We start from the raw sequence: 25,565 nt of genomic DNA, 5'->3' as shown, positions 1-25,565 counted from the left end.
TCTGTGTGTGTCATGTCCCGCACATTCTAGCAGAAGTTTCTGTACATCTTCATCAGCATGGCCACATTCCGGACTATCAGGTCTTGAAATGTGACGTAGAAAGTGCATTGTGTAGGCGGCAACCAGCCGCAGACGGTGAATGAGCGTTTCAAAGGCTCTGCTTGTATATAATGGGAACGGTATTTTAAATTGAAGCGATTGGTCAATGTGAAATAAATCTCGAGATTTCGAGTTCTGATCAAACTATGTCGCTTTGCTACCACGGGCTGAGATCTGTCTTAGTATGTGCCGCAATTCGCCTTGCGTTAGAGGGAGCCCATGTGTGGCGTTATTAACATGGGCTTGTCCAGCTGCCTTGTTTGCTGCACAATTTTCCAGGGATATTGCAGTGGCCAAGTATCCATTGAAACATTATTTTGCGATTTCCTTCACTTGCTTTCGCGAGTTCCTTTAGTGTCTCGTAAGCTAACGCCATGTTTTGCGAATTGCTGATGACACCATGAAGTGAAGACAAAGCTGCCTGTGAGTCATAAAGGATGTCCCATTGTTCCCCTTTTTGCATAGAACTCATGTATCGTAACACAGAGAATATTGCAAAAATCTGTGCTGTTGTTGATGATGTCGTGTGAGATAGATTAAACTTCTGTATTTGGTTCTATTATAGAATGACAAAGATAGCTGTAGAAGAAGTTGTTTGGCAAGAACCATCTGGTATATGCTTGAATATAGCCAGTGTATCAAAAATATATCTGCTAAAATGCTAGTTGTTGTACTGCTAGCATAAACATATCTCGTTTGCGAATAATGCCTTCAACCGAAAGTTGAATGTTTGGAGCTACGAGTCGCCATGGAGAGTAGGAGGTATCTGAGTACCAAAATTCGTGATGTGGTACTATACTTTTGTGCACCAGTATCACCGAATTCAACGTTATCCCTGGCTCTCTTAGTAAGGGCAATTGCTATAGGGTGCCTTTTGTACTGCACTGAAACGCGAAAGTAGCGTCGACAGGTTTCAACCGTCCTCATAATAGGAAATGGAGGATGACGTGCTTCTGCAATACCTACGGAACTTGAGGTTACTCGAGGAGCGCTTAAGCATACTCTAAGACTCCTAGCGTGAAACTGTGCTCTCTCTATGTCCTTCTACTCTCTCTCTCTCTCTTCGTCTCTATACCGTGTCCCTCAGTACAGGGTAGCAAACCGGATGTGCGTCTGGTTAGCCTCTCTGCCTTTCCTCTCTTCTATTTGTCTCTCTCTCTCTCTCTCTCTCCTAGCAATTAATCGTTAGTCTCTCTTCAGATGAACGGGAGATTGCATGCAGAACAGGTGAAGAGCAGGTGAAGAATCTTTTGCTTTATAAGTGCTTTATGTACTTCTTAGTAAAGATGAAACCGACCCTACCTATGTCGTGCCTGCTACGCGGCGAAGAACATTTATTACTGGGTTTATTTATTCTTCGAGGGCTTAATGCGAGAATTCCAAGAAAGTTTCCTGTCATGTATAACCCCTAGAAATTTGTGTTGTTTCACTATGTCTAAAGAATGTTGAAGAAACTGCCAACTTTAGCCTCATTCTTTTCGTCAACAGGCAACCTTGTGCTCCTCCGAACTCGTTCGGCAACGGGTATCACTATCGAAATAAAGCTTAGTTGTTGTGTCCACCTCAAACGAAGCAGTCGACCTGCCATAATTTCCTCAGGTGTCCCTCAATTGAGGCACAGCTGAACATCCTTTAGCTATCCTCTGGTGAAAGGCAACACAGCCGTCTTACTGTAAGCAGTTTCATTCCTCTTTCCCTTAAAAATTTGTCCACAATGTTTAGGCCTTTCTGCAAAGTTGATTGAACAGGGCCGGTACTTGAACCAGAGGCCCAAATACAAACATCATCCGCATGTATAGAGTAGTGTAATGCAGGTAGAAATCTCCGCGGAAAATTCACCATCACATAATTAAAGCGAAACGAACTTAAGACACTGCCTTGTGGACCTTCTTAAATAATATTGTGAGAGCAACTTTTTCCTTTGCTTGTTTGAATAAATATTGATCTGCCATTCAAGAAGTTGGTTATCCACCATAGCGCCCTTCCAGAGACTCCCAGTCCTAGCAGGCCACACAATATATGAGCATGGCTTAATGTGCTCAAGGTTCGTTTAACGTCTAAAAAAGCGCTATATTGTGACACTTCCCCTAGCTCCTTCGGGTTCAACATAAGTAAAGATATCCAAAATTGCATCCATGGTGCATCGCCTCCTTCGAAATCCTGTCATGTGATCGGGAAGTGCTTCTGTTTGCTCAGATCACCATTGCAACCTTGTGTCAATCATTTTGTTGATGAACTTGCATAAACAGCTCGTCAGGCTAACAGGAAGAAAAGACTCAAGAGAAAGAGGAGTTTTACCAGGCTTTAATATAGGTATCATACGAGCGGTTTTCCAAGAGTCAGAGACAGACTCCTTTTTTCCACGAGTGATTGAGTAACGCCAAAACTGCCGATCGACTAGTAGGTCCCATGTTTTGCAACATACTATATGTAATGAAACCTGGACCTGCAGCAGTCTTTATCTTACAAGACGCAAGCACACATTTTGGTTCACTCATAGAGAATTCGTAGTCTAATTGTAGATGCTGCGACTGAAAACACGCAATAACTTTTTGTTTTGCCACTTAAACTGAATATTGACACTCAGCACAAGTAATAGATACGTTCGCTCTAGTTATAGCTTTGCAGAATTCCTCAGCGATCAATAATTCTGAAATATGCTTGGCTATTGCGAGAGCACGAAAGGGTTGTGTTTAAACAATAGAGCCGCTTAATGCACGAATAGTCATCCATACTCGTGGAATTGGTGTCGAGGGAGACAGAGGGGGACAGTGTATCGCAAAATTCATGCCGTTCCCCCCCCCCCCCCCCCCTCTAATTTTCGTAGTCATCTCCGCATGACTGAGTGGATTCGCTGCGAATTTCTATACGCTTCTACATTTCCACACCGGCGAAACGCTATTTCTGTCCTTCTTCTTACAGCTCTCAGATGTTCATATTCTCTATCAATTGATGTGTACTCGTCAGGAATGGGCACTTGTTTGGTACACATTGTCATTGTTTCTTGTACCACTATGTGAGTTTGTCTACGTCAGCTTCAGAATCCACGCTACTGGACCAGTGTTGATGGCAAGTGGAAATCTCCGCGGTAAATGCACCATCACACAATTAAAGAGAAACGGACTTAAAACACTGACTTGCGGGACTCCTTAAATATTACAAGAGCTGCCAATGTGTTATATCACCGTATCTTCATTTCCCAGCGCTCTTTAATCGTGAATGTGATATAAGAATTGGGTAGTGATCGCTTCCACGTGTTTCTGCGCCTATTGTCCGCCCAGCTAACAGGATAATTCGAGCACAGTGTTAAGTCTATGCAACTGGCGTAGCAATATCCTCGCATAAGTATCACAGATCCATCATTCAATACTGACAGATTGCACCTTTCCTCGGTGCGTTGAACGATATTCTCACGGGCATCACATCGATTACTCCCCGTTTGGTGCGTTGAAGTCCCTACATATGATAATGTGTAATCTTGTGATACTAAGTATATTTACCAAATTATGAATCGTAATACGTCTCAACACTCGCAGGGATATGCTTACGAATGTTACACATATTTTAGCAGAGATATACTTTGCAGGCGGCATATTCTGGAAAATCTGAACTGCTTGATTGAATGAGGTGAGAAGGCACAGCTTTTTGAACGCAGAGCACTGTTCTGCTGTTTCCAGCTGGACGAGATGATCTATAAGCTATGTAATTAGCAAGACGAAAGTAATCACGTACTCCAGCCTCTTGTATGCGCAGCACAGGGAAGCCGCGTAGTGTAGCTAACTTGCCAAAACAGTAGATTTGGATCGAAGGCTGTTAGTGTTCCACTGAAATATTACGGCATTTCCGTAACCACTATTCAGTATTGCCACCCGGTAGCACTGATGGGGACAGCTGGCTCATTAATGGTTCCATAGACCACAGTGCCTTTTCCTCTGGAAGCTTGTTCGCCTGAGGTAGAACTGTGGCAATTGCTCGAACTGCATGGGTAGAATCATCTGTCCAACACTGAGTAGCGCGGTGTTATGCTGGAATGCCGATGTTCCAGTCGCCGTCTGCAGCAATCGCTGAGGTTGTCCTAAGTTAGGTCGCTGATACTGTTGGGATGTGCAGCCTTCAGTGGTGGTAGCAGAATGATGACTCCGCTGTCACTGGGACACTTGCACAGCTTGCTGTTTTAATGCAGTCGAATACGATGCTCATTTGAGTTTTGTTCAGTTGCTGTAAACTGGCGATTTTTCACTGGGCTCACTGCATCCAGATTCGGAAGAGGCTCCTTGTGTCGTGGTTGCTTCCCATGAATTAATCCATGTTTGCGTAGCATGGATACGGCCTTGTTCTGTGGACATCCTAAGAGGGAAGCCGTATGATTATCCGCACAATTTGCACATTTAGGCTGTCGCACAGGCTTGCATTCAGCATGCTCATGGTTCTCGGAGCAGATTTTACATCGACGTGATCCGCGGCAGTTTTTTGCCAGGAGTCCAAACTCTGACCTCTGACACCTCAAGGCCGGACCAAGGTATACTTCTACCGGGTGTGTGGTGAAGCCCAAGTGGATTTTCTGTGCCACTGGTTTGTCATCTCTGAAGTGAAGGATTACATAGTGCAAAGAACGGGATTCAACTGTTCCGTCCTCTAACGGTAGTATCTTGCTTGTCTCCGGAGTGATATTACTCCAAAATCTTTCAAAAACTCGAGCATTTGTCCTTCAGTGTACTGAAGAGGCACGTGACGAATCTTTCCGACTTGCGTGAGTACGAAGCCGGTATGTAGGGCTGAGCTCTTAGTCCCGCTACTCTGTGCAATAAAAGCAGGTTTTTTGCAGATGCTGCTGGAGGTAACACTCACTGAAAGACTGCCGTCTCTGTTTACTCAGAGTGTCTGAACTTTTTCCTTTGCTGCCGAGGCTATTTCTGATGCATCATGATTTGGATTCACTTACCAAAAATTGTGTCCTTCTGGTGGCCGGAATACCACTGGGATTCCTTCATATTTTTTGCACGTCACGAATCTGAAAGGTTCTTCATCACACTCGATGGCTTCATAATCGCATAGGTCATAGTTTGAAGTTCTGCCATTCTCCTTATTGGGTGTTTCATCAAGACGAGGTCTTTTGCTTTCACCATCACTGGGCTCCACCAAGGTCATCGGAGGCGGGCCGTCAGCGTCTTGATGTTCAAGGACTAGCCATGCCGGCTTGATAATGTCATGCGCATGGTGTGTGTTGGCAGAATCTTAGACGCGCTCCTGCATTGCATTCATGTACCTCAAAACACGCTGGCGATCATAGAGCTCGTGCCACTGTTGGGAGTGAGCCACGCCCTGGGAGGCCCTCAACAAGCTATAATAATGCGATTGTAGATGAAATGCGAAGCGTGGTAATGCAAGATCGTGATTAAGTCTTAAAAAATGAAGTCGACTGTACTGTGGACACGAACAAAGATGCTGTGACTGCCATTTTAAGAACGATTTGGGTCCGCAGAGGATGCCTGCAAACTTTGTGCGCAGAACTTTGACGGAGGAATTTCAAGACCCGGCAACTGCACCAGTGTAATGATAAAGGTTATTGTAAATGTAAAGGTAAAAATAAATTATAATGGTAATGGCAAAACTATAAAATAACTCGAAAGAACGCGCTGTTGAAAACGTGAGGGCATCAAGTGTAATAAGGCGGCTGCCTTACAGCACCTGCGTTGTAGGGTTCTAGGACTGTTTCGAAAAATGAAAGGACTACGAAACTGGGCGTATGAAAGAAGAAAGGAACTACTTCGACGATGAAAAGAAGTAACCGTTGCCAATAATGGTACCAACCTCGCCGTTATTTCATATTAATAATAAGAAGAAAGAACGACGCATACATCAGGCTACTCTCTTTCATCTGAAAGCATGGCTGGATACTTTTCAGAGAAACTTCGAATAGCTATTGGCAGACGTCGTTCAAGAACACTTAAGTTCAATACAAATGAGTCCTTTCTCAGGCAAGTTGATCGTTTAGCAGCAGTGAGTTTTCTCAACCGTATAAGCTGTACTGGATTTTCTTCCTGTTTAAGGCTTAACTGATGCTACATGGGACAGTCAATTCATAAGCGAAAATTGCCTGTGCCATTGGTGAACATGGTGTCATTCTTGCAAATGAAACATTGGCTCATGTATATACCGCAATAAATCAAGAACCCTCCTTTCAGAAAGCATATATACATAGCGTGACACACATGCCGACAAATACATTGGCAACATCTTCCAAAGACAATATTGAGCCACGCATATTTGACATTAAGAAACACAGCCCTTGAGTCGGTTCAAGGTCGCTCGCTCACGCCTATCGATCAGGAAAGTCATTGAACGAAAATGTGTTCACACGCAATGCGGGAAAGTTTCCGTTGTTTCCGCTTGACCGTAATCGAGCGAGTGCCCATGACACATAATACCGCGAATCGAGCACTCACTTTCTCCGAACTGGGCAGGTGATCACTAGGGTGGTGAGCTTCTGCAAGACCGAAGGAGAGCGACAGAGAGATCGAAATGCCTGAAGAGTTAAAAAAAAAGGAAAGAAGAAAAAAAATGAACCGAAAAGAAAGACAGCGAAGGAAAGAAATGGAAGAACAATGCCACAGCAGGACGTGTTTGTTCTACACTCGCTTCGGAGCGTGTCCGAGCGAAATCAAGCCGCCGCAGACTGCGTTGCAGCTGCGCCAAAAGCAAACAGAGTAGAGGGGCGAGGTCCTTGCTGTATAGTTGTCACGTCGAGTGGACGGGCAACGCGAGTCGTTTGGCAACCTTTGTATTTAAAGGCGACCCCGGGCTAACAATGCGGCAGCAGCCAAGGAAGAAACGCGGAACGAGCGGCTCGACAGCCCGGAAGGCTAGAGGCGAGTCGATCGAAGTGAAACGTTCGGTGGCAACCACTGGGCCGCTCTTGCCGCCGAGGTGAGCGTGACGCTGCTAAGAGAAACCACGCCGCGCGTGCACACACCGTGCGTGGCAGGCGTGTCCCGCACAGCGTGTATAGAAGCCGCGCCCTTTCATTTATGGCGCTTAGGCAGCCGTGGACATTCTGTGCGCCTATACGCTTGCACGTATACGTTGTGTGCTTTGAGCGCAGCTTCGGATGATGGTCTAAAGTGGCACGCATGTAACAGACGGGCTACTTTACGTGGCAGACAATGAGGGACACGGGTTTGCGCAGGATCAATTTGGACATTGAAATAACGAGATAAAGCCCTTGTCGTACCGCTAGAAACGAAAGGTGCAAAAAAAAGATGATGGCGTAAATTCTGTTGGAGAAGGGCACGTCGGTGCACTGAGCGAGAACGCTAGCTGATAGACGGGCAGGTTTAGCGAACGCGCGTTTTCGCGCTAGCGCCATGTGGCGTAACCTCTATGCGTCCGGCGGGCGCAGAGAGGTGCTGTGTACGTCGTCCATCCGCAGTAATTAAAAACAGGTAGAGCAGCTGTTGGCGACGTTGCTCCCTACGGCGATGCACCTAAGCATCATGTGGCGTGACGTCTCGGTTACTTGACTAAAAGGGAGATGCTAACACTGCTCTGCCTGAATGTGTTTTAGGAGTTGCTATAGCAGACGCCAAAGATTATCACAATGCCCGTTCATCGTGTCGCTGAAGCTTGCATTAGTCAGTCCTCTTTGTGGAGCATGCACAAGCGTCTGCCTTTTGTTAAACCACTATTTATGGTTGCGGCTTGCGCCGGATGGTGAACAATGATGGTGCACTGTCACCATCGCGAAAGTCGTGCGACGGCAGCAGGCCATGTTGTCGCGCTTTACTCGACAACTGTTCCTGCTGTCAGCTTTCCATTTTAACGCGCCACGCAGCTGTATTATTTTACTTCACTTATTGACTGTGCGGACAGAAAAAGCAATCGCTTAAGTTATGATAAGTTGCGCAATCCTATGACGCAAATTCATCTAAGACCTGATCGGCGCGGCGCTTGCTATATTGAACGGCTCGTCGTCGGACAGATGCCCATAGAGTTCCATATAAGGAGCACATGCTAATGCATCACACTGGCCGCTCAAGGGCTCATCAGCGTCAATGTTTTCATGCATCTGCACAAACTAGTCGGTCAGCCAACTATGGCGACCATCTTGAAACTTGTTCATTTTTTTCGTTGTTTCAGCTTTATTTTGAACCTAACCAACCTGTTATCTCAAGGGCTGCGAGTGAGTACTCTGAGCTATAATGCCTATGAAATAATGACGATGTTCTGAGTGCTTAATGAAAGAGTGTTGCATGGGCCATGGGCTATGAATAAAAGAAGGAAAGGTATGTACATTAGTTGGCACACTGATCTAGTGCCAACTAAAGAAAAGAAAGCTCCATTCCTTTGCTAATTGCTTTTCATTCATCAGATAATAAGCGCTTCTAGCGAGATTGCGAGAAATATACTACAAATATAATTGTGAACTACATATAACTTCCAAATTCATATACACCAAAGCTGCCAGCTCGTTACGCTATTGTTCTTTAACGTGACGAAACGTGAATGGCATTTTGAAATGTGCAATTAAAATATATTCTGAGTTCATTCAGTCAGACCACAAAACCTTGGCCGGTGAGTTGAGTTTTAGCTGTGTGTTCTCGATAATCAGTTTTATTACATCTTTTGGTAGATGACGCTTTAATTCACGATAGTTTTGTACAAGGATACGACGACGCATAAATAATGACTGAACGCTGTCGAACGCAAACACTAAACGTCTTAAATATCGGATTTATAAAAGCCACACAATTATTTGATTAAAAATATTTTGGACAAAGATTTGTTTGTTGCCTGAATGAAGATTGTTTGCAAATCCCGACATAAAAATCGCTTGCAGCAGTTTAAACTGTGGAGCAGCTTTTGATTTCATATTGAATGCGATAGAGCCATTAGCTGCGTTTATCCTTATTGGGTTCGTAGCTATATTTAGAGTCTTGGCTACCTGAACGAAAGCACCAGAGTGAGCACGAGGTCGCGGGATCGAATCCCGGCCACGGCGGCCGCATTTCGATGGGGGCGAAATGCGAAAACACCCGTGTGCTTAGATTTAGGTGCACGTTAAAGAACCCCAGGTGGTCAAAATTTCCGGAGTCCTCCACTACGGCGTGCCTCATAATCAGAAAGTGGTTTTGGCACGTAAAACCCCAAATATTATTATTAAAGCACCAGATACAGTTCCTTGTACTTAGATTTATTTAAACGATAAATGATAGTTTTCTCATTGTACCTCAAACGCATATTTCCGTAGCAGAGATTGTCGGTCGAACCTTTCAACTTGGTGGAACGACAGAAACTGAACAAATGTGTTCGTGCGGTATGTTGATCAGATGAAACCGAAACAGATGCTTGACGTTTACAATTGAAAAGATAAATCTTTTAAGTCCTGGCGCACATTAAAGGCGAACTTCTTCAATAGCTCAACGATATTTATCAAAGCTCTTCTTTGGCCTTCGCACGTTCTCGCTGCTCTTATCGTTCCGCCCCTGACAGTGGTTCCGTGGTGCTTGATCAATTGATTAAACGGCTTTTTAAGAAGTGTAATTTACTGCTTTTTGAAGTATGCTCCCAATCGAGAACGTTCACAGTTCATTCTTATTTATAAAATCGATTAATTTGACTGACCAGAGCAACGCGCGTACTTATGTAAAACAAATGATAAATATCACGAACTACGAGAACGATGTTGAAAAAAAAAGCTTTAATGCTATTTTATTTTGAGAATGATACTGAACACAGTAGTGCCTCACGTTGTGCAATTAATTAATTATAAAACTGCACTTTGCTGTGAACAGACACAGGCCACAACTGTTTGAACACTGCAAGACGGAAACGGGAACCAGTGTTGCGCCGGGTAAATGAAAACTGCATTGCAAACTTCGGTGAAACGGCGTGGTTTCGACTGGCAACGCCGTAAGGCACGCAAACAGTGAGAGAAAATAGTGCAACTCTAGTCCTGCATCAGCACCATACTGCAGGGAAACCCGTCGGCTAATTCGCTATGACCCTTCAACACGAGGGCAGAAAGAAAAAAAAAAATAAGGCGAAGGATGCGACGTTTGCAGGTGCACCCGTTTACTCTAGCTTCATCTGTAGTTCAGGCTAACTCAGTTGATACAAAGAATGCCGTGGTCAGACAGGGATTCCGGCTACAATAAAAGCTTTTTTTTATCAGGCACCTGTGAGGAGATAGAGGGATAGATAAGTGAAAGGCAAGGAAGTTAATCGCACTCACCTCGGTTTGCTTCTCGGCACTGCGGGAAACGGAAAGGACAAGAAAGAGATTAAGAGATAGAGAGAGAGAAAGGCTATAAGGAAAAGGCAGGGTGGTTAGCAAGACTGAGCCCGATAGGCTACCCAAGGGAAAGAAAAAAATCAAGAATTCCTGTTCACTTGAGTTGTCAATGTAATTGTATTATCAGCATCGCGCCACAGAGGGTCGCTCACGCCGGTTGACTTCAGAAAACGCAGCAGTACTGTTGTGGCCTTCAGTAGCTGTGATATACAATAGCATGTTTCCCTGTGACATGAGAGGCCTTGTTAAGTGATAATGGTCTCGCGTTTACCCGGCTTAAACCGCAGGTTGTCTTTGTAGCATTGCGCCATTCACGTAGATACGAACTTTTCGTTAGTTGTTTTCCCTCAGCAGGTTTCCGTAAAAGTTACTTAGGTGACAGATAATTACACGCTGTAGGTTGCATATTTTGAAAGAATTGAAGCAAACTAACATGTCTGGATATCATCGCTTTTTTTTTGCTTTTGGTAGCGGCGGAGGAAAATGGTTAGCACAGTGGCAACGCGATGAGAATTTTACGATAGACGGCTCTGACGTAGCCTTTCTTGACACGTTTATGCATATAAAAAAATGTTTTGCACTTAGTTATGTACGCGGCTCAAAAACAGAACTTCGACGCGCTGGAACGGGCTCGTCTTCGAAAATAAGAGCTAAATAAAAGCAAATATAGGGAGAAAATGGAGGGTTTCACGCAGCTCAGAAATTTATTCAGGTGTACATGAAGCTTTCCCGAACACAGTAAGCACAATGCAGAACATCATCAAAGAAACAGAGAAAAAAAATACAAGTAAATGAGCAAACAAAACCTCTATCAAACTACTTGTGCTCTTTGACGTCCTTAGTGTTGTTCATCAAACCTCAGTCACTATGTATGCCTCAAGCTGTAAAAAAATTTGGTTGATCCCAGTTTATAGGAGCTGGTCGTAACACGATAGTGAAACTTGTATTCCCGTGAGCCGTATAGCGGCTTTGTTGCACATTAACAAATTCAGGTCCACAAATGTGCACAGGATTTATTTAATTACAGTTTCTGCTCGAAGGGAGAAGCAATGACATCAAAAAGCAAGCACGCGGCTCATATGCTGCTGCGCAGCGTAAACGGCGCACCGGAGGCTACGAGGCGTCACAGGTACAGTCAGGTGCAACAACTTAATTTTGTGGTATTTATTAAACCGCTATTTCACATGTGAAAGCCTCCGCGCAAACCTGGAGCCCCTTCGAACATCAACAAGGGTGTTGCAAGTCATACTGCACGCGACTGTACAGATCCGGCGCGATGGTACGCGCGCGTGGCGAGTGGGCGTTTGCGGCGAAACTGCATCACTCACGTGCCCATACGCGTGTCCGAAGGTGAAGCAGACACGCGGTGACCATCGGCGACTTTTGTAAGTAACGAGAATGTGCCATGAACGGCGTCGCCCGTGGACGTCGACTAAGACCGCAAAAAGTCAGTTCCAAGCACTACCGTCTTTACTACCCTTATAGGTGTTCACGCTAGCGGCCGTGTTTCCCACGGAATTATTTAGTGACAAAACAAATAATACTTAACTATCCTCAATGCTATAGGTATGCGTCCCGAAGAGCACAGCGCATTTAGTTAAGTAAATGTTTCTAACCTTTCTATGCCTACTTTCCTAACCATTAGGTAGGCACATAACCATGAGGTAACCATCAGGTAGGCGCATAACTCCAAACTGATGTCATTCTGGAAATTCATTCCTAGTGGAGACGTCTTGCAAACTCACCGGCTACAATTCGTAAATTACAACATGTGCCGCAAAGTAATTATTTCAGAAAATACTTAGTGAATTTTCGTTAATTAGTTGAGTATATGTTTCGATTTCTCATGCAAGTAATGTTCGCCTCTCTGAATATTCCAGCTCAAGGGCTAGAATTATGTTATCTACAACAGGAGATTAAAAAAAAAATATCCGTAGAACTGAAAGAAAATTATCACCCTGTATGTGGGGTTTAAACGAAAAAAGAATAAAAAATAAAAGGAACACAGTGAGCCGATTCTAGAACAAAATAGAAAAAAAAAACATATAAGAAGAAGAGCGCGCGGACACTCACGCTTACAAGAGTTTAAAAAAAAAACGAAACACAATGTAAGCGAGCCACTGCACAAAATCCTCCTAGTATTTCGAGTATACATGCCTATACTTATGAAAATGGTTTTTGCAGTACTGAATGCTTTTTCTTCAAGGCCGCTAACTGGCCATGCTCCTATTATTGTCCCAAAAGACAATGGACGATTTCTCAGAGCCACAAATTTAAAGCACATCTGCTGCCTTTGCTGGGCGTATCTAGGGTAGTCCAACAGCACGTGGGCTGTCCTCGTCCATCACTCCGCATGAATACGACGAGGAGCTTGCGCGATTAATCCCGGAGAGAGTGCTTTTTGTATACTCCGCGAAGGCACAGGCGGTGAAACAGCGCTTCCACACTTCGCGATATTTTCCCATATGCACTGAACTTCAGCTCAAGGTGTACAGCATGCACAATGATCTTTTGGGCTATTCATTGTACCATGCCGCAGATAATCTTCTTGCTGAGAGTCCTCGTAATGAGTTTCTGACTTCACGGCTGAACAGCGGAACGCTGTATTCTTCCCCATGTTTGTGCGCACGCTTCGCCGGTTCGTCCGATCAGTCATTCCCAGTTAATGCCGCTATGAGCAGGAACCCACCATAAAGCAAATTTCGTGGCCTCGAGTTTCCACAACGCAACGTGTGCAGCAATGTGCTCGCGGGTTTTGAAATTTAGCTGCGACAGTATGCTGATTTGAGCCCTTAAAATCAATCAATCAATCAATCAATCAATCAATCAATCAATCAATCAATCAATCAATCAATCAATCAATCAATCAATCAATCCCGTGGTTAGCAGGTCAAATGGCTTGTCTTGGTTATTAAATAGTTGGCGTTGCACGATAACACGGGCGCAATCCATAATTGGAGTTGACATGTATTTGTGACCGATTAGACTGGGATGATCACAGATACAGCGTAATCAAAGTCGTTGAAGGTGGGCTGGTCCTGATAACAGTGCACAATATGTACACCATGGGCGCTACAACGTAAAACTATTCCAAACTTTTCTATTCCAATTCTGTAATCAGTCCTCCATCATTGGTCAAAAAATTTTCGGGACACGTCCCCCCTCCCCCTCCCCTTCGCCTGCCTCTCACGCGACGTCACGAAAACAGTGAAAACGCCCCATCTGACAATATATGTGCACACTGATTATGCATGATTAGACCGAACGAAAGAAAAATAATTATTTCTGGTTTAACGCCTGTTTTCGATACGCTGCCATTGGTCAAACGTTTTCGGGCTGCGCCCACTTCGCCTGTCTGCCACGCGACGTCACAAAACCGCGAAAACTCACCGCGTCAAAGTGTCGTGTACGCGTTAAAGAGGCACCGAACAAAACTGATTTTTTCTGAATAGCCGGAGACTGCCGCGCTCCGAAAGGAATAGAAGATGGCTGCCCGCTGTTTGCTCTGTCACTAGCTACTTGGAGCTGCCTGCGAGCTTGGGTTTATTTGCATGTAATACACAATTTTTCGCGGCAGTATAACGTTATTTAGCGATTTCGAAACGTATACTACATCCCTTTGCTAGCTATTATTTGCTGAGGATCTGTTTTAACAGCATTTCTAACGTTCCGCTGCACGCCACCGCGATTTTTGACCAGCCACGGCAGGCTAAGCAAGGGATCAATCACTGACCCAGCCACTACACTCCTTATCCGGTTATCTGCCTTCGCTGTGCTGGCTTTGCCCCACCAAAACCCTTTACACTCGAGCGTGCCAGTCGTCTCTTGAGCAGCCATTCTGATAAGAAAGTCTGCTCAGTATAGGCAATGCTATTCGCTCTACACTATAACTCCTATAAACGAGGAGCGCGTCTGATTGGGCTTTTCAAACAGCGCTGCGGGTTACCGCCCGATGCTTGCGTCGGTGGTTACGTAAATTTGACACCCAGAGACTGGAATAAAACAGACTGGGACAGTTTTACGTTATGGGGCCCCATATCCTGATACCAGAGCGCGATGTACCAGTCCACGATGTGGTTTTAACGTGATTTGTAATGCGGGACGACCCCGGACGCAGTGCAACGTCACAGCCCTCGCACCTGTGCGTCATTGCAGTAACCGATAGAGCTAATACCTTTAGTGTTCCCAGCAACATACCTTAACGTGTCTACTGGGAAGCTGTCGCTTGACTGTGGCAGTCAACTTGCCATAGTTTCTCCGCATATATTTTCATTATTTTCACTGTGCGCATAGTGTATACAGCGGTTCACTGCTCACCATTCTAGCGCAGATGGCGCTGTTGCTGCGGGCGGCCTGCTCAAGCCTCTCACTTTTCCTCTGCTGCGCGGTCCCCTTGGCGCTGTCTCCTTCGAAATGTAAGTGGGCACAAGATACTTTAAGGATCGCAGTGCAAGCATATTACCCCAAGGTAAATTTACCGAGGGGTAACTGCATCCCGCAAATGAGAGCGCGTTACCAGCCAGCAGCTCGTTCAGGGATAAAGGTAAAAAGCGGAGCGCCAGAGTCACTCATTTCTCACTCGACAAAGCATACTGCAGCTTATATCGTCACCTGTACGAAGTTTTCCACCCTCTGACATTTAACCCTGTAATGCCCAAAGATACACACATCTAGGGTAATTACAAGAACGTCCTCACCTTTATTTCTAGCCGTAGAGAGCACACTTGTATATATATAAAGAAGAACAGCAATGAGATGTTACTTGAGTTATAAGTTCATTGTACATTAATTAATTGGTAGTTGGTTTGCTGAGCTATACACACGCGACTGAAAAACTCTCTCCAGCATATCAGAAACGCTATTATGCACTACGCGTTAATTTCTCGTACCCAAGTCAAACTCTTCAGGTTGTGCAGGCGGCGCGAAGTAGCCACCGCGGCCACGATCCATTGACGCCGATCAGCCGCGGTGCCGATGGCTTCAGGGGGCGCTAGTAAAACACGGCAGCTCGGGCCGGGTGCGCTGGCGTGTTTTGTTGTTGTTCGTCTTCTGAGTGGTTTTGACCCACAGTGGGGGATTAGCCATGAATCGGGTTGTTAAATTAGGTGTATAGAAAGAAGAAAACAAACAATTTGAACGTTGGAGCTTAGAAAGTAAATTTTCTTTTGTGACGGAGGAAAGCAATAAGAACACTCTCAATAAAGGAAAAATCTAATAATAGATAAATAAATAAATAAATAAATAAATAAATAAATAAAAGAAGACTACAGTGGGGAGGGGAGGGGGGAGGATTAGTCTAACAAGGTAATCGATTGGTTTCAATCATGTAATTTTATAATGCCAAGGAAACATTCTTGTGGCACAACCCAATAATGGAGGCTCAGAAATCACAGGCTCAGATAAATGTAGGCCAACATCGCGAAGCGGGCTTGCCAGTAGCTTTTGCTTTTCTTATTACAGAAAAAGGCCTACAAGAACACAAGAAGTGGTTTACTGTCTCCGCTTCGCCACAGAATGATCATAATGGTGAGGGGACATGACCAGACCTGCGTAGATAGAAGTTTAGCGTAGGTATACGGCAGCTCAGATTCATGATGGACACTTAAATTCTTCTTGTTTCCTAAAAATCAATGAGCCAAGGGTATAGAACATATCGATAATCCATAGAGTTAGTTACTGCGGAGCTTGACATTGCCTTCATAACGGCACTCTTGTGAAATCTAGCAGCAGTTGCATGAGAAATCAAAGGACAATATGGGAGAATCGGGCCGCTTATCGATGCATTGGCATGAGAATCTTCAGGTTAATTTATAATTAGTCCTTTATGGCGAGGCAGTCAAACGTACACTTTTCAAGTACCCAGGTACCGATGAATGAAAGTTCCTCATTACTCGAGAATCACGAGAAGCAGTAAGGGATGAGCACAATGATAATGAATCAGTGACCATCACGGCTGACGTAGTTGATGTGCTTAATTTGAATAGAGCCAGCACCCATGCCTTGAATTCGGCTAAAAAGATAGGTATAAAATCTGGCAGCCGAAGAGAAAATGTCCAATCAAGAATCGGCGAAAATATACCTACAGCTGACTTTTCTTCCTATTCCGAAGCATCTGTCCCAATTACAGTGTTTGTTTGAAGGTTCTGCAGATGATCTTGTAATAGACCGCCTAGAATACGATGCAGAAGTAATTCTGCATCATTAAGAAAAAAGGTCATCAAGTTGAATATCCGTGGTAGGTGTTTATGCGCACGTCTAAAGGGTCAAGTAATTTTAGCACGAATGTAATTTTCGGAGTATGTAATGACGACCAGATGACACCAAAAAACAACGCAGGCTGGGAAATAAATATCGTTTGAGAACGTCGCAGTAGTGATTCATAACTTCTCAAGAACGTCTGCACTGTCAAAAGGCGGAACCTGTACGAAGGAGGAGGAAGATGGGATTCTAAATAAGGAACAGAATTTGCAACAAATTTAGGAAGCCCTCAACATAAACGTAATGCATCTCTTTCTAAGAGGATCAGAAGGCTGGCGCTCCAGAGAAGAGCACGCAACCAAATTCTAATAGAGGACGAGCGTACATACGATACGTCATTAGGAGTGTATCTCTTCTCAATCCTATTCGACGACTGCTCGGCCTACACAATATGCCGATTGCACGGCTACCCTTTCCAGTCACATGATCTATGTGTGCGCACCAGTTGAGAGAGGCGCTATATATCATTCCAAGGCTCTACCTGTGGTATGTCTTGAAGGTGGCAAGACAGCGAGATGTGCACTGTGTCATGTATCGGAAAGACGAGAATGGCACATTTGCTGGCATTAAGTAAAAACGGATGAACATTTGACCACCTCTCCAGGGTACAAAGGTAAGTTTGAAGTCATTGGTATAGCGTGTGGATGTCGTTTGCAGATGCGAAAAACGTGATATCGTCTGCACAAACATAAGCAGTTACTTCTTCATGATGGGGAAGTGTGCTCATGGGAAAATTAAAAAAGCATCGGGGAAAGGACTGAGCCTGGCGGTACTCCTCTCGTTTGTCTATACATAGAGGAAGAAAAGCCGCTTTCGTAGCAATAGAATTCTCTTTCGCCTAAAGATGAGTGAATCCACGCTACTATATACCCAAGAACGCCACAAGATGTTAGCTGTTATATCAATACAGTGTGCTCCACGGTATCGCATGCTTTAGCGATATCGAGCGTCACTAAGGCCACGTATTGCTTATGAGGTCGAGCGAGTCGTTTTCGGCTTTCTAAATCGACATGGGCATGCCAGATGGAGCAAATCTGACAGGGACAAAGAATTGAATTATCATTACCAATTTCATGATACGATGGTATGCTCTAAATTAATTTTACTACGTTGGACGTCATCGAAATGGGCCTAATGTTCTCCAATGTACACCCTCCGCCTTGTTTATTAAGCATCATTATTACTTTGGCGAGCGTCAACTGCAAAGGAATACTAGCATATTTTATTGAATAATTTACCAGGTCTAAAAGAACTTTAGGTGATTCCTGTAACGATATATTTAACATTGCATTTGTGACTCCGTCAGGGCCAGGGGCTGTATTCGGCAAGCATAGTGCAGTCTGATTTAGCTCAGACAGTGAAATTGACATGAAGCAATCCGAAAGTTCTACTGAATAGCCGGAAGCCGGGCTGCAAATCTATTTTAGAAATCTTTGGAGGCGCTCATTTCTTGCGGGGTAAAATTGATCTAGGCTAATGCTAAAGGCGTTGGTAGCACCTTTCTAGCACGAAGAAATGTGAATAGAGCACGCTTGTATTAGTATTTCGATAGCTAATCGTAATGCCTAATATCATATTAAATCTTTGGCGCGATTAACAGCACACCTAAATACACCAGCATGAAACTGATAATTTTTCCGGTTTGTCGGGCATTGAATATGAAGAAACATTTTCCAAGCGGCTTCTTTTTCTATTTTCACGCGTACACTCATCATTCCACCAACGACCAGCAGTGCCTTTAGCCAAAGGGATGACAAATTCAGCTTGCTTCCGGGAACCCTCTAGAACCGAACAAATGGCTGAAGCGATCTCCTTATCATTGGCATTGGCAAGTTTCGAAACGACTAAATGCAATGAAGCCTTAAATATATTGTGGTTCACAAATGTTCATGCCTGTTAATCTAAAGATGTTATTGGACAAATGATGTCTAATGACACAGGAAGACCATCACTGTTAGTTGCTGAGTGAGCCGCTGTCCACGACAAAACATTGATGCCAGCGCTACAAAATGTTAAATCTATAACACCAAACCCAAGTGACCTCTGGCAAATGTTAGGTGCCCTGTGTTCCAATCCCATAGTCGCTTACTACACAAGTCTGTTTTTAGATCCCACGACACGTGATGCGAAATAAAGTCCCCTGCAAACAAAATTTCTTTTCTACAAGCAGCCACACCCCTATGGAGCTGACGCGTACTTTGCACATCGGTGGGGCAATAAGTATTTATAATTGAAAATGAATTATACTCTGGGAGTCCTATACGGAACAAAAAAGGTCACACTTTTATTTCTGACGGACATCATCTGCCCACAAACGTGGCAATACCTGATTTAGTCAAAATCCTCACGTTATTTACAAGGTGGTTGCAGCGGTAAATATCAATGATCGCTGCTGCGGAGAGCTTGTACAGGGTCTCAGTGTGACTTAAGCGGCAGTCTACGCCCCGTACGAGATCCTTGGTGCACGCAAGGTGAGGTGGGATAAAAGCACTTACTGTGGTGGAAGCGAATGAAGTGCATTTCAGTAGTTTTTCAACACAGGTCTGGTTTGGTGACCGACACACTATACGTCCCCGTCCGAACGTACGCACGTCACTGATGTTTTGGAAGTGGTTGGACATGGTCTTAAGTTCCTTCCGGACAGCTTGTGGGTTGGTGAGCCTGATGGAACCTCCATTGGTAGGCACAAGCGCAACAGGAATGGTGCTGACGCCATTGCGAAAAATTAAATCTAGAGGCAATTCATTCGGTGGCAGGGATGCTGACCGGGCGGATCGCGCCTGGCCAGGAGAATTGTTCGACATCCGCCCAAGACGGCTAATGCAAGGAATGCTAATAAATAGTGGACTAAAGGAAGGTTAGTGAGAAACCTGAAACCACTGTATACTCATCCAAAACACCCCTTCAGGTCAACGAAACATTTTCGAAACTGCTTCAATCCGCCAGCTGTTTCCGACTGTACTTCCGGATGATCGTGAGCCGTCGTCTTCATCACCGGCGCTGGGGGCAATAATAGCGCTGCCACAAGCTATTAAAACAGTGCAGCACATAATATGATACACTAGGTATTACAGAGTTAAGCCACGCACAAAAGGGTTCGTGGAGAGAGCGCCAGGTTTCGATGCGCGCAATAAAAAAAAAATAGATTCTGGGGTATTACGTGCCAAAACCACGATTTGATTATGAGGCATGCCACAGTGAGGGACTCCGGGTTAATTTGGACCACCTGGGGTTCTTTAACGTCCACCTAAATCTAAGTACACGGGCGTTTTCGCATTTCGCCCCCATCGAAATGAGGCCGCCGCGGTCGGGATTTCGATCCCACGCCGTCGGGCTTAGTAGTGCAAATCTATCGTCACTACGTCGCCATTGTGCGTTTTCGTGCGCGCACACGAATGCAGTGGTTTGTATACGAGACGAGTGTGTGGGAGGCATATATACCGTTAGCAGTTCATGCTAGGAAGGAATGCGTCCACTCTATGATGCAGAAGCGTTTCGGAGAGGCTTAGCACTCAATATCACGAGTGTCTCCTTGTCATACTAACACAGGCGAAATATTTAGCTCATATATTTTCCATTGTACCCTGCCTCTTACAGCATGCCCCGATGAATACGTCTTCGTGCGAAAGAGGCCCTTGTAGTCTGCTCATTCAGACAGCATTCATTTGTCATGGTTAGCAATAAAAAAAAACAGATTCTCAATTACTATACGTCTCCTGTTCTGTGCTCAGCTATTAGGCCGCGCAATCACGTGACATGGGTTTCGTTACACCTGAGCAGCTTTTAGCGAATGAGGCCATTGTTATTATCGACATTGCCGTTTTATGTCCACTGAACCTGGGCTTGACAGTTGTATTGTCAGACGCTATGTGAAAACGTAACGCCAGCAGCAGGTAAGACTTCCGGCTTTTGCTTTCTTCTTCCATGCGACTGCATCGGAAGCACAATAGTTGTACTTTACTTCTCTACACGAACCTTAGTTATTCATTATAATTTGCCATCCCGATGAGTGATCTTTACTGATAGTATTGTAGGCAAATCGACTGTTCGGAATTTTCGTATATTGCACGAAATAAATAAGGAGATAACGTTGAAAACAATACGAATTTGCGAGTTGAAAATAAACTGTGAGTGATCTGAACAGAGCGCACAAGTTTTGAGGCAGCCTCTCTTCGAAAACAAACCTCTCTCACGGCTCCGTGATTACGCGAATATGAAGAGGCGCGTTGTTATAAGTGAAGGATCGTTGATTTCACTAAGTTGATGGCTGGGCTTTAACTTTGCATACGGTTTCAACGTTTGAAGTGATTATTTTAATTTCTTGACCCATATGAATGTAGGCACTTTCGTATTTCTAAATGTCACACGAGGTGGAGCGCGTCACGCACCCCGTGTGCCACAATTGGACGAACCATCTCGTCTGCACACTATTATGTCGCGTAAAATAGGGATAACATGTATCATTAGAGAGTATGTATACGAAGGAGAAGAGAAAGGGTTCGCAACGGAGACCACAATGCTGTAAAAATATTTTGATCAAAGGCGACTTTCATCGCAGCAGCCGCATCTACTGCTGCGTCTGGCTCGGTCTATCACAGCGAGAATCACTTGAATGTGAAATACAATTGCGCCGCACAAGAATGGCGAATTATGGGAGTTTCAACTTGCACATGATAGCAACGCACGGCAAAACAAAGTAACAGAAAAAGAAAATGCTGAGTTCTCTGTAATTGAGAGCAAATTTAAGCGTGAAATGGCTACCGGGAAAACAGATTGCTTGGAGATGATACTGGCCACAGTCTTAAAATGGGTGCAGTGCATGTTCGCAACGGCACACCCCACAACACCACAACGCACCACACCACACTACACCATACTGTGCGTTGGTTCACATGGACGCAATAGTTCTCTGTCGCAGACGGAACATCATTAGAAATCGCGGCGTGCCGGAGCTGCCTGCGCGGCGGTTTTCACGGACTGCTGGCGTCGAAAAGAGCGCAGGTAACCCTGTCTTAGCGCCAGAAGACGACAGTCAAGTGTATGGCGCCCTGTATCTGCCTTTTGAACGACCGCCCATTGGAAATGACAAATAAAACTTCAGCGTACTAGAAGTTACAGCTTGAGTGATAGTGAAAAAAAAAAAAAAACGTTAGGAAGGACTCGGAAGTAATATTTTTGTAACTTGTTCAGGCAGTAACTAGCGTATGTAACGTGGTCCTGTACAAAGGGCGGGTGCAAAGACTGAATCTTTTATTAAAGTTTTGACTGGTTGACCGGTTGTTCTCGTTCCATTCCCGTTTTGAGTGCGCGGATAAGGGCTCAGAATTTTGGCTCAATGTCTCGTGAAGGAGGCCGACAACAGGAGCTAAAAACATTTCATGCTAAAAAGTCTGCACAAGGCCTGCCCAGTCCTTTTTCTCGACTGTGTCTTCGATTTGCCGTGCACTTATAGCATGTCCATTGGGCCTTGAGACGATAGCGCCTGGGTTTTCGTATTGAAGCGTCTTAAAATAAAATTTCGCACTCTGCAGATGCCGGGAGCATGAATGCGCGAACGCTTTACAATGGCAGCGTTCACCGTGAGAAGAGGCAGCTCTCGGAAATCGTGTACGCCCTGACTTCGGGAGCCAGGCTCATCATTGGTGGGTTGTTATTTTCTTATATAGGCATATGCGTATATATGACACGTTCCTTATTACTCAATCAGTTGGTCAGCACAGGTCTGTACGGACCATTGGGCTAGTTGGTTCAACTTGCTCAAGGTGGCAGCTACACAAAGCACTGCTACAGAGGCGCATGCGCAGACAGCTCTTTGGGGAGCAAGTCGCTGAGAGCACTAGTCAATGCAACTTTAGTTTCTCCCCGAGTACAAGCAAGCCATAACAATGACCGATCAGAAAGGGGCCTGAGCGCCTTTCTCGTGAGGCAGACAGACAATGAACTTTAATGAGGTCCCGAGGGACTAGCCGGCGGAGACCCGCTAGGGCCCCCGGCTCGCCGCTGGCTGATCCCATGTCGGAATCGGGAGGCCAAGCCTCTCCACTCTTTCACGGGCCCTCTGGACGGCCATGGACTGGAGCTTGAGTTCCGTACTAGATGTGGCCTCGTCCCAGTCCCGTTCGCTGGTGAAGGACGTATCCCGTAACGCAGGACACTGCCAGAGCATATGAGATAGAGTGCTAACCTCCTCCCCACAATCCGGGCACTGTGGGTCAATTTCTGGGTAAATCCTGCTTAAGAAACATCGCGAGGGATATGACCTCGTCTGAAGCATCCTAAGCGTGATCGATTGAGATCTGCATAGATTCGGGTGTGGAGGCGGGAAGCGCCTGCGTTCCTCTTTATAATGGGAAACGATCTCATGAAAGGTTAATAAGGGGTCGCTGTGGCCGAGCTCCTCCGGATCCAATGTAGCCCCACCGCCGTCGTGGCCCGTTAATTCTCACGCACGGCGGTGAGCAATCTGTGATAATGAGATTTAATTGAAACCGGAGTTGTTTGCATACCTGTAGGCCTTACATGTGACAGCGCAGATGCAGAGTGGCAGGTGAAGAGACGCACGCAAAAGTACGCAGACCCACAACCGATGCTAACACGTCAATACTTATAACTACCTAGAGCATAGTTGGAAGTGCACACCTGTTAGCGTTAAAGTATTATGTTTCTTTGTCCATGCGCAACGTATATGAATGAACGTGCTGACGCCAAACCGCGATTTCGCTACGCCTTTATTGCCGCTTGACGGGGCCTCTGGTTTTAGGCAATGGAATGTTCCAAGTAGCGTCTGCCACCGCGGAGGACCCCTCGTAGCTGCCGCTTTGCTTTTTTTCTTTTGCATTGTGCAAGTTCTACTCCTTGTTTGCCGTGCCATGCTTATACAGCGCTTCAGAGTGCGCTGGTTCCATCTGGTCAGCGGTACGGATAACTTGATTCGGAGCAAGCGTTACGTGATAGGCCAGCTTTCGTTACACACGCGCTTTACGTTGCATGGCGAAAAGGGCCGCTGCTGCTTGCGACAGGCCACGCATGGCGACAAGCTTCGCAGGTGCACGGTTCCCAACGTTCTTCTAGCGTGCAGTGGCTTCGCGAAAGTCATCGCAGAGTGAGAGGGCAAAGGAGCTGCGGCGGCGTTGGTAGGCCCACACGCAGGGCAGACAGTGTCGAAACAGAGGCCTGCACAGAGATGGCGCAAAGTCTGCACTGAGCGTATTCCCTCGCTCAGGCGCCATAAGCCGAACCGTGCACGCAAAATGGGGCATCAAAAGTAAGATCACTCATAAAAATAACCATACCTAAAGTGTGTCGCATACATCCTGAAACACTTGTGAATGGAACTGTGCTGCAAGACTGTATAACATATGTAAAGCGTATTTAGTAAAACGAATTTGAAGGTATAGACGACTCGGTGTTTGCTGCAGCTGTCAGTATGTCGTCGTTTAGCAGGTTCTCTTCTTTCTTTATTTTTCACAATGCTTTTTATCCGGCACATTCTCCAAGTAGTTGGATAAATGCTTTCCAAGCACGCTAGGCGTCTTATAGTTGATGTTCCTGCATCTGACATTCCTGTAGAGTTCTCGCACAGAGTCGACTACCGTAAACTGGACAAAACTCACGGAAAGTTTTAAAATTCATAATACGTTCTGCAGGTGTAAGCTTTTCATAATCCTGAAGGCGCAAGAAATGTAGCAGAACCGACGTTCTGACGGACAGAATTACTTGGCGCCTGTAGAAGGTTTACTACCCACTTATTAGAGGTACATGCCCATGCATTATACCAAATGTTCCACACAGGTGTGCTGGACGCTGCACATGAACACGCAGGGCATATTACGCAATATTTTGGGCTGTCAAGGCGTACCAGAAGGATACGCCTGGCATCCGTACCGCTCCTCCCCCAAAATGTTTCTTTTTTCATCTTTCTATCTTTTCGCTTGCGAGCGCTCTCTCTTTGCAATCAAAAGGGTGTTTTCTTGTGGCGGCTTTTATTTTCACTAAAGCAACACACACGTTGACACGAACAGACACAAGTAAAAATAGCAACCAACTGAAAATTAGATAAAGGTGGACCATAGTGTTTCTGGGGCCATTTGATTAGCTAGTTTCATTTTTGTTTGAAGCGTCGCGTTATGTTTGACTGTCGACGAATCCACGCGGTTTCTCATTTGAGGCTTGTTCTTTTCTATCAGACATTTCCCTTTTCTTTCGACAGGACTAAAGCTCCGCATCTGGAGCTGAGTGCCTATCGGATGCATCGCGAAAGCTGACTCGCCGCCCTATCGTCCGCGGTGCTCTTGCAAGTCGGCGGCGCTGTATATAGGAACACTGGCTTTTAACGCTGCCCTCCCTCTTCCAGACTACGTGTTTCTTGGAAACCACTTTCGCAAGGATGTGGTAATCAGATGCGCCTAGTGCATTAGAAATGCCGTCGCAGCCGTAAGGCACTGGCTCAAAGGCGCTCTCTTTTTAAGTCTGGAGTCTTTCACCGCGGCAGTGTTAACATTGTTACTCAAATCCGGTATGTTGAACCACGGCTACATGTAAGTTTGAGGTTCGCCTCGGGAAAAAGACACCGCGTTAATGCTGGGTAGTACATGTGTCCGTCGTCACAGCTTATGTTTGCAGGACATTGTGTTTTCCTGCAGGAACAGGTGCACTTTAGGAATTTGGTTCTTTAGCTTTAGAAGTTTTCTTCAGGGATGGGAGGGGTTCGGTAATGCGGATGGGGATTCACCCAGGTATAAGGTTGTCCGGCGTTCAGCTAAAACAACGTTCTATATTATTTCAATATTCTATATTATTGTGAGCGCAGTCCGTAATCCAGCTGACCATCGGATTAAGTAAAGTGTTTGGAGATATTGCTTCTTATTGAAAGGCCGTTAATGCTCATGGGCTGTAATAAATATCCAGAGCAGAACGG

The 25,565-nt window shown here is 45.3% G+C and overlaps 1 protein-coding gene across 3 annotated transcripts in view; it reads left to right on the top strand.

The window, feature by feature from the left end:
• The window catches only part of LOC142582351 (uncharacterized), a 61,463-nt gene that overhangs the window by 8,258 nt on the left and 27,640 nt on the right, over window positions 1–25,565 (top strand). The window contains exons 1-3 of one of the 3 annotated variants that reach the window (XM_075691964.1): window positions 6,814–7,026; window positions 14,721–14,805; window positions 22,180–22,290. In XM_075691964.1, coding sequence (XP_075548079.1) covers window positions 14,721–14,805; window positions 22,180–22,290 — 196 coding nt within the window. In that variant the 5' untranslated portion in view covers window positions 6,814–7,026. Of the gene's footprint in view, window positions 1–6,813; window positions 7,027–14,715; window positions 14,806–22,179; window positions 22,291–25,565 lie in introns of those variants that run through there. The other 2 variants (XM_075691963.1, XM_075691962.1) reach the window with 2 other exon arrangements.

This window comes from Dermacentor variabilis, chromosome 5 (assembly GCF_050947875.1).
Source record: "Dermacentor variabilis isolate Ectoservices chromosome 5, ASM5094787v1, whole genome shotgun sequence".
Classification (NCBI taxonomy): domain Eukaryota; kingdom Metazoa; phylum Arthropoda; class Arachnida; order Ixodida; family Ixodidae; genus Dermacentor; species Dermacentor variabilis.
This window is presented reverse-complemented; position numbering and strand designations above follow the sequence as displayed.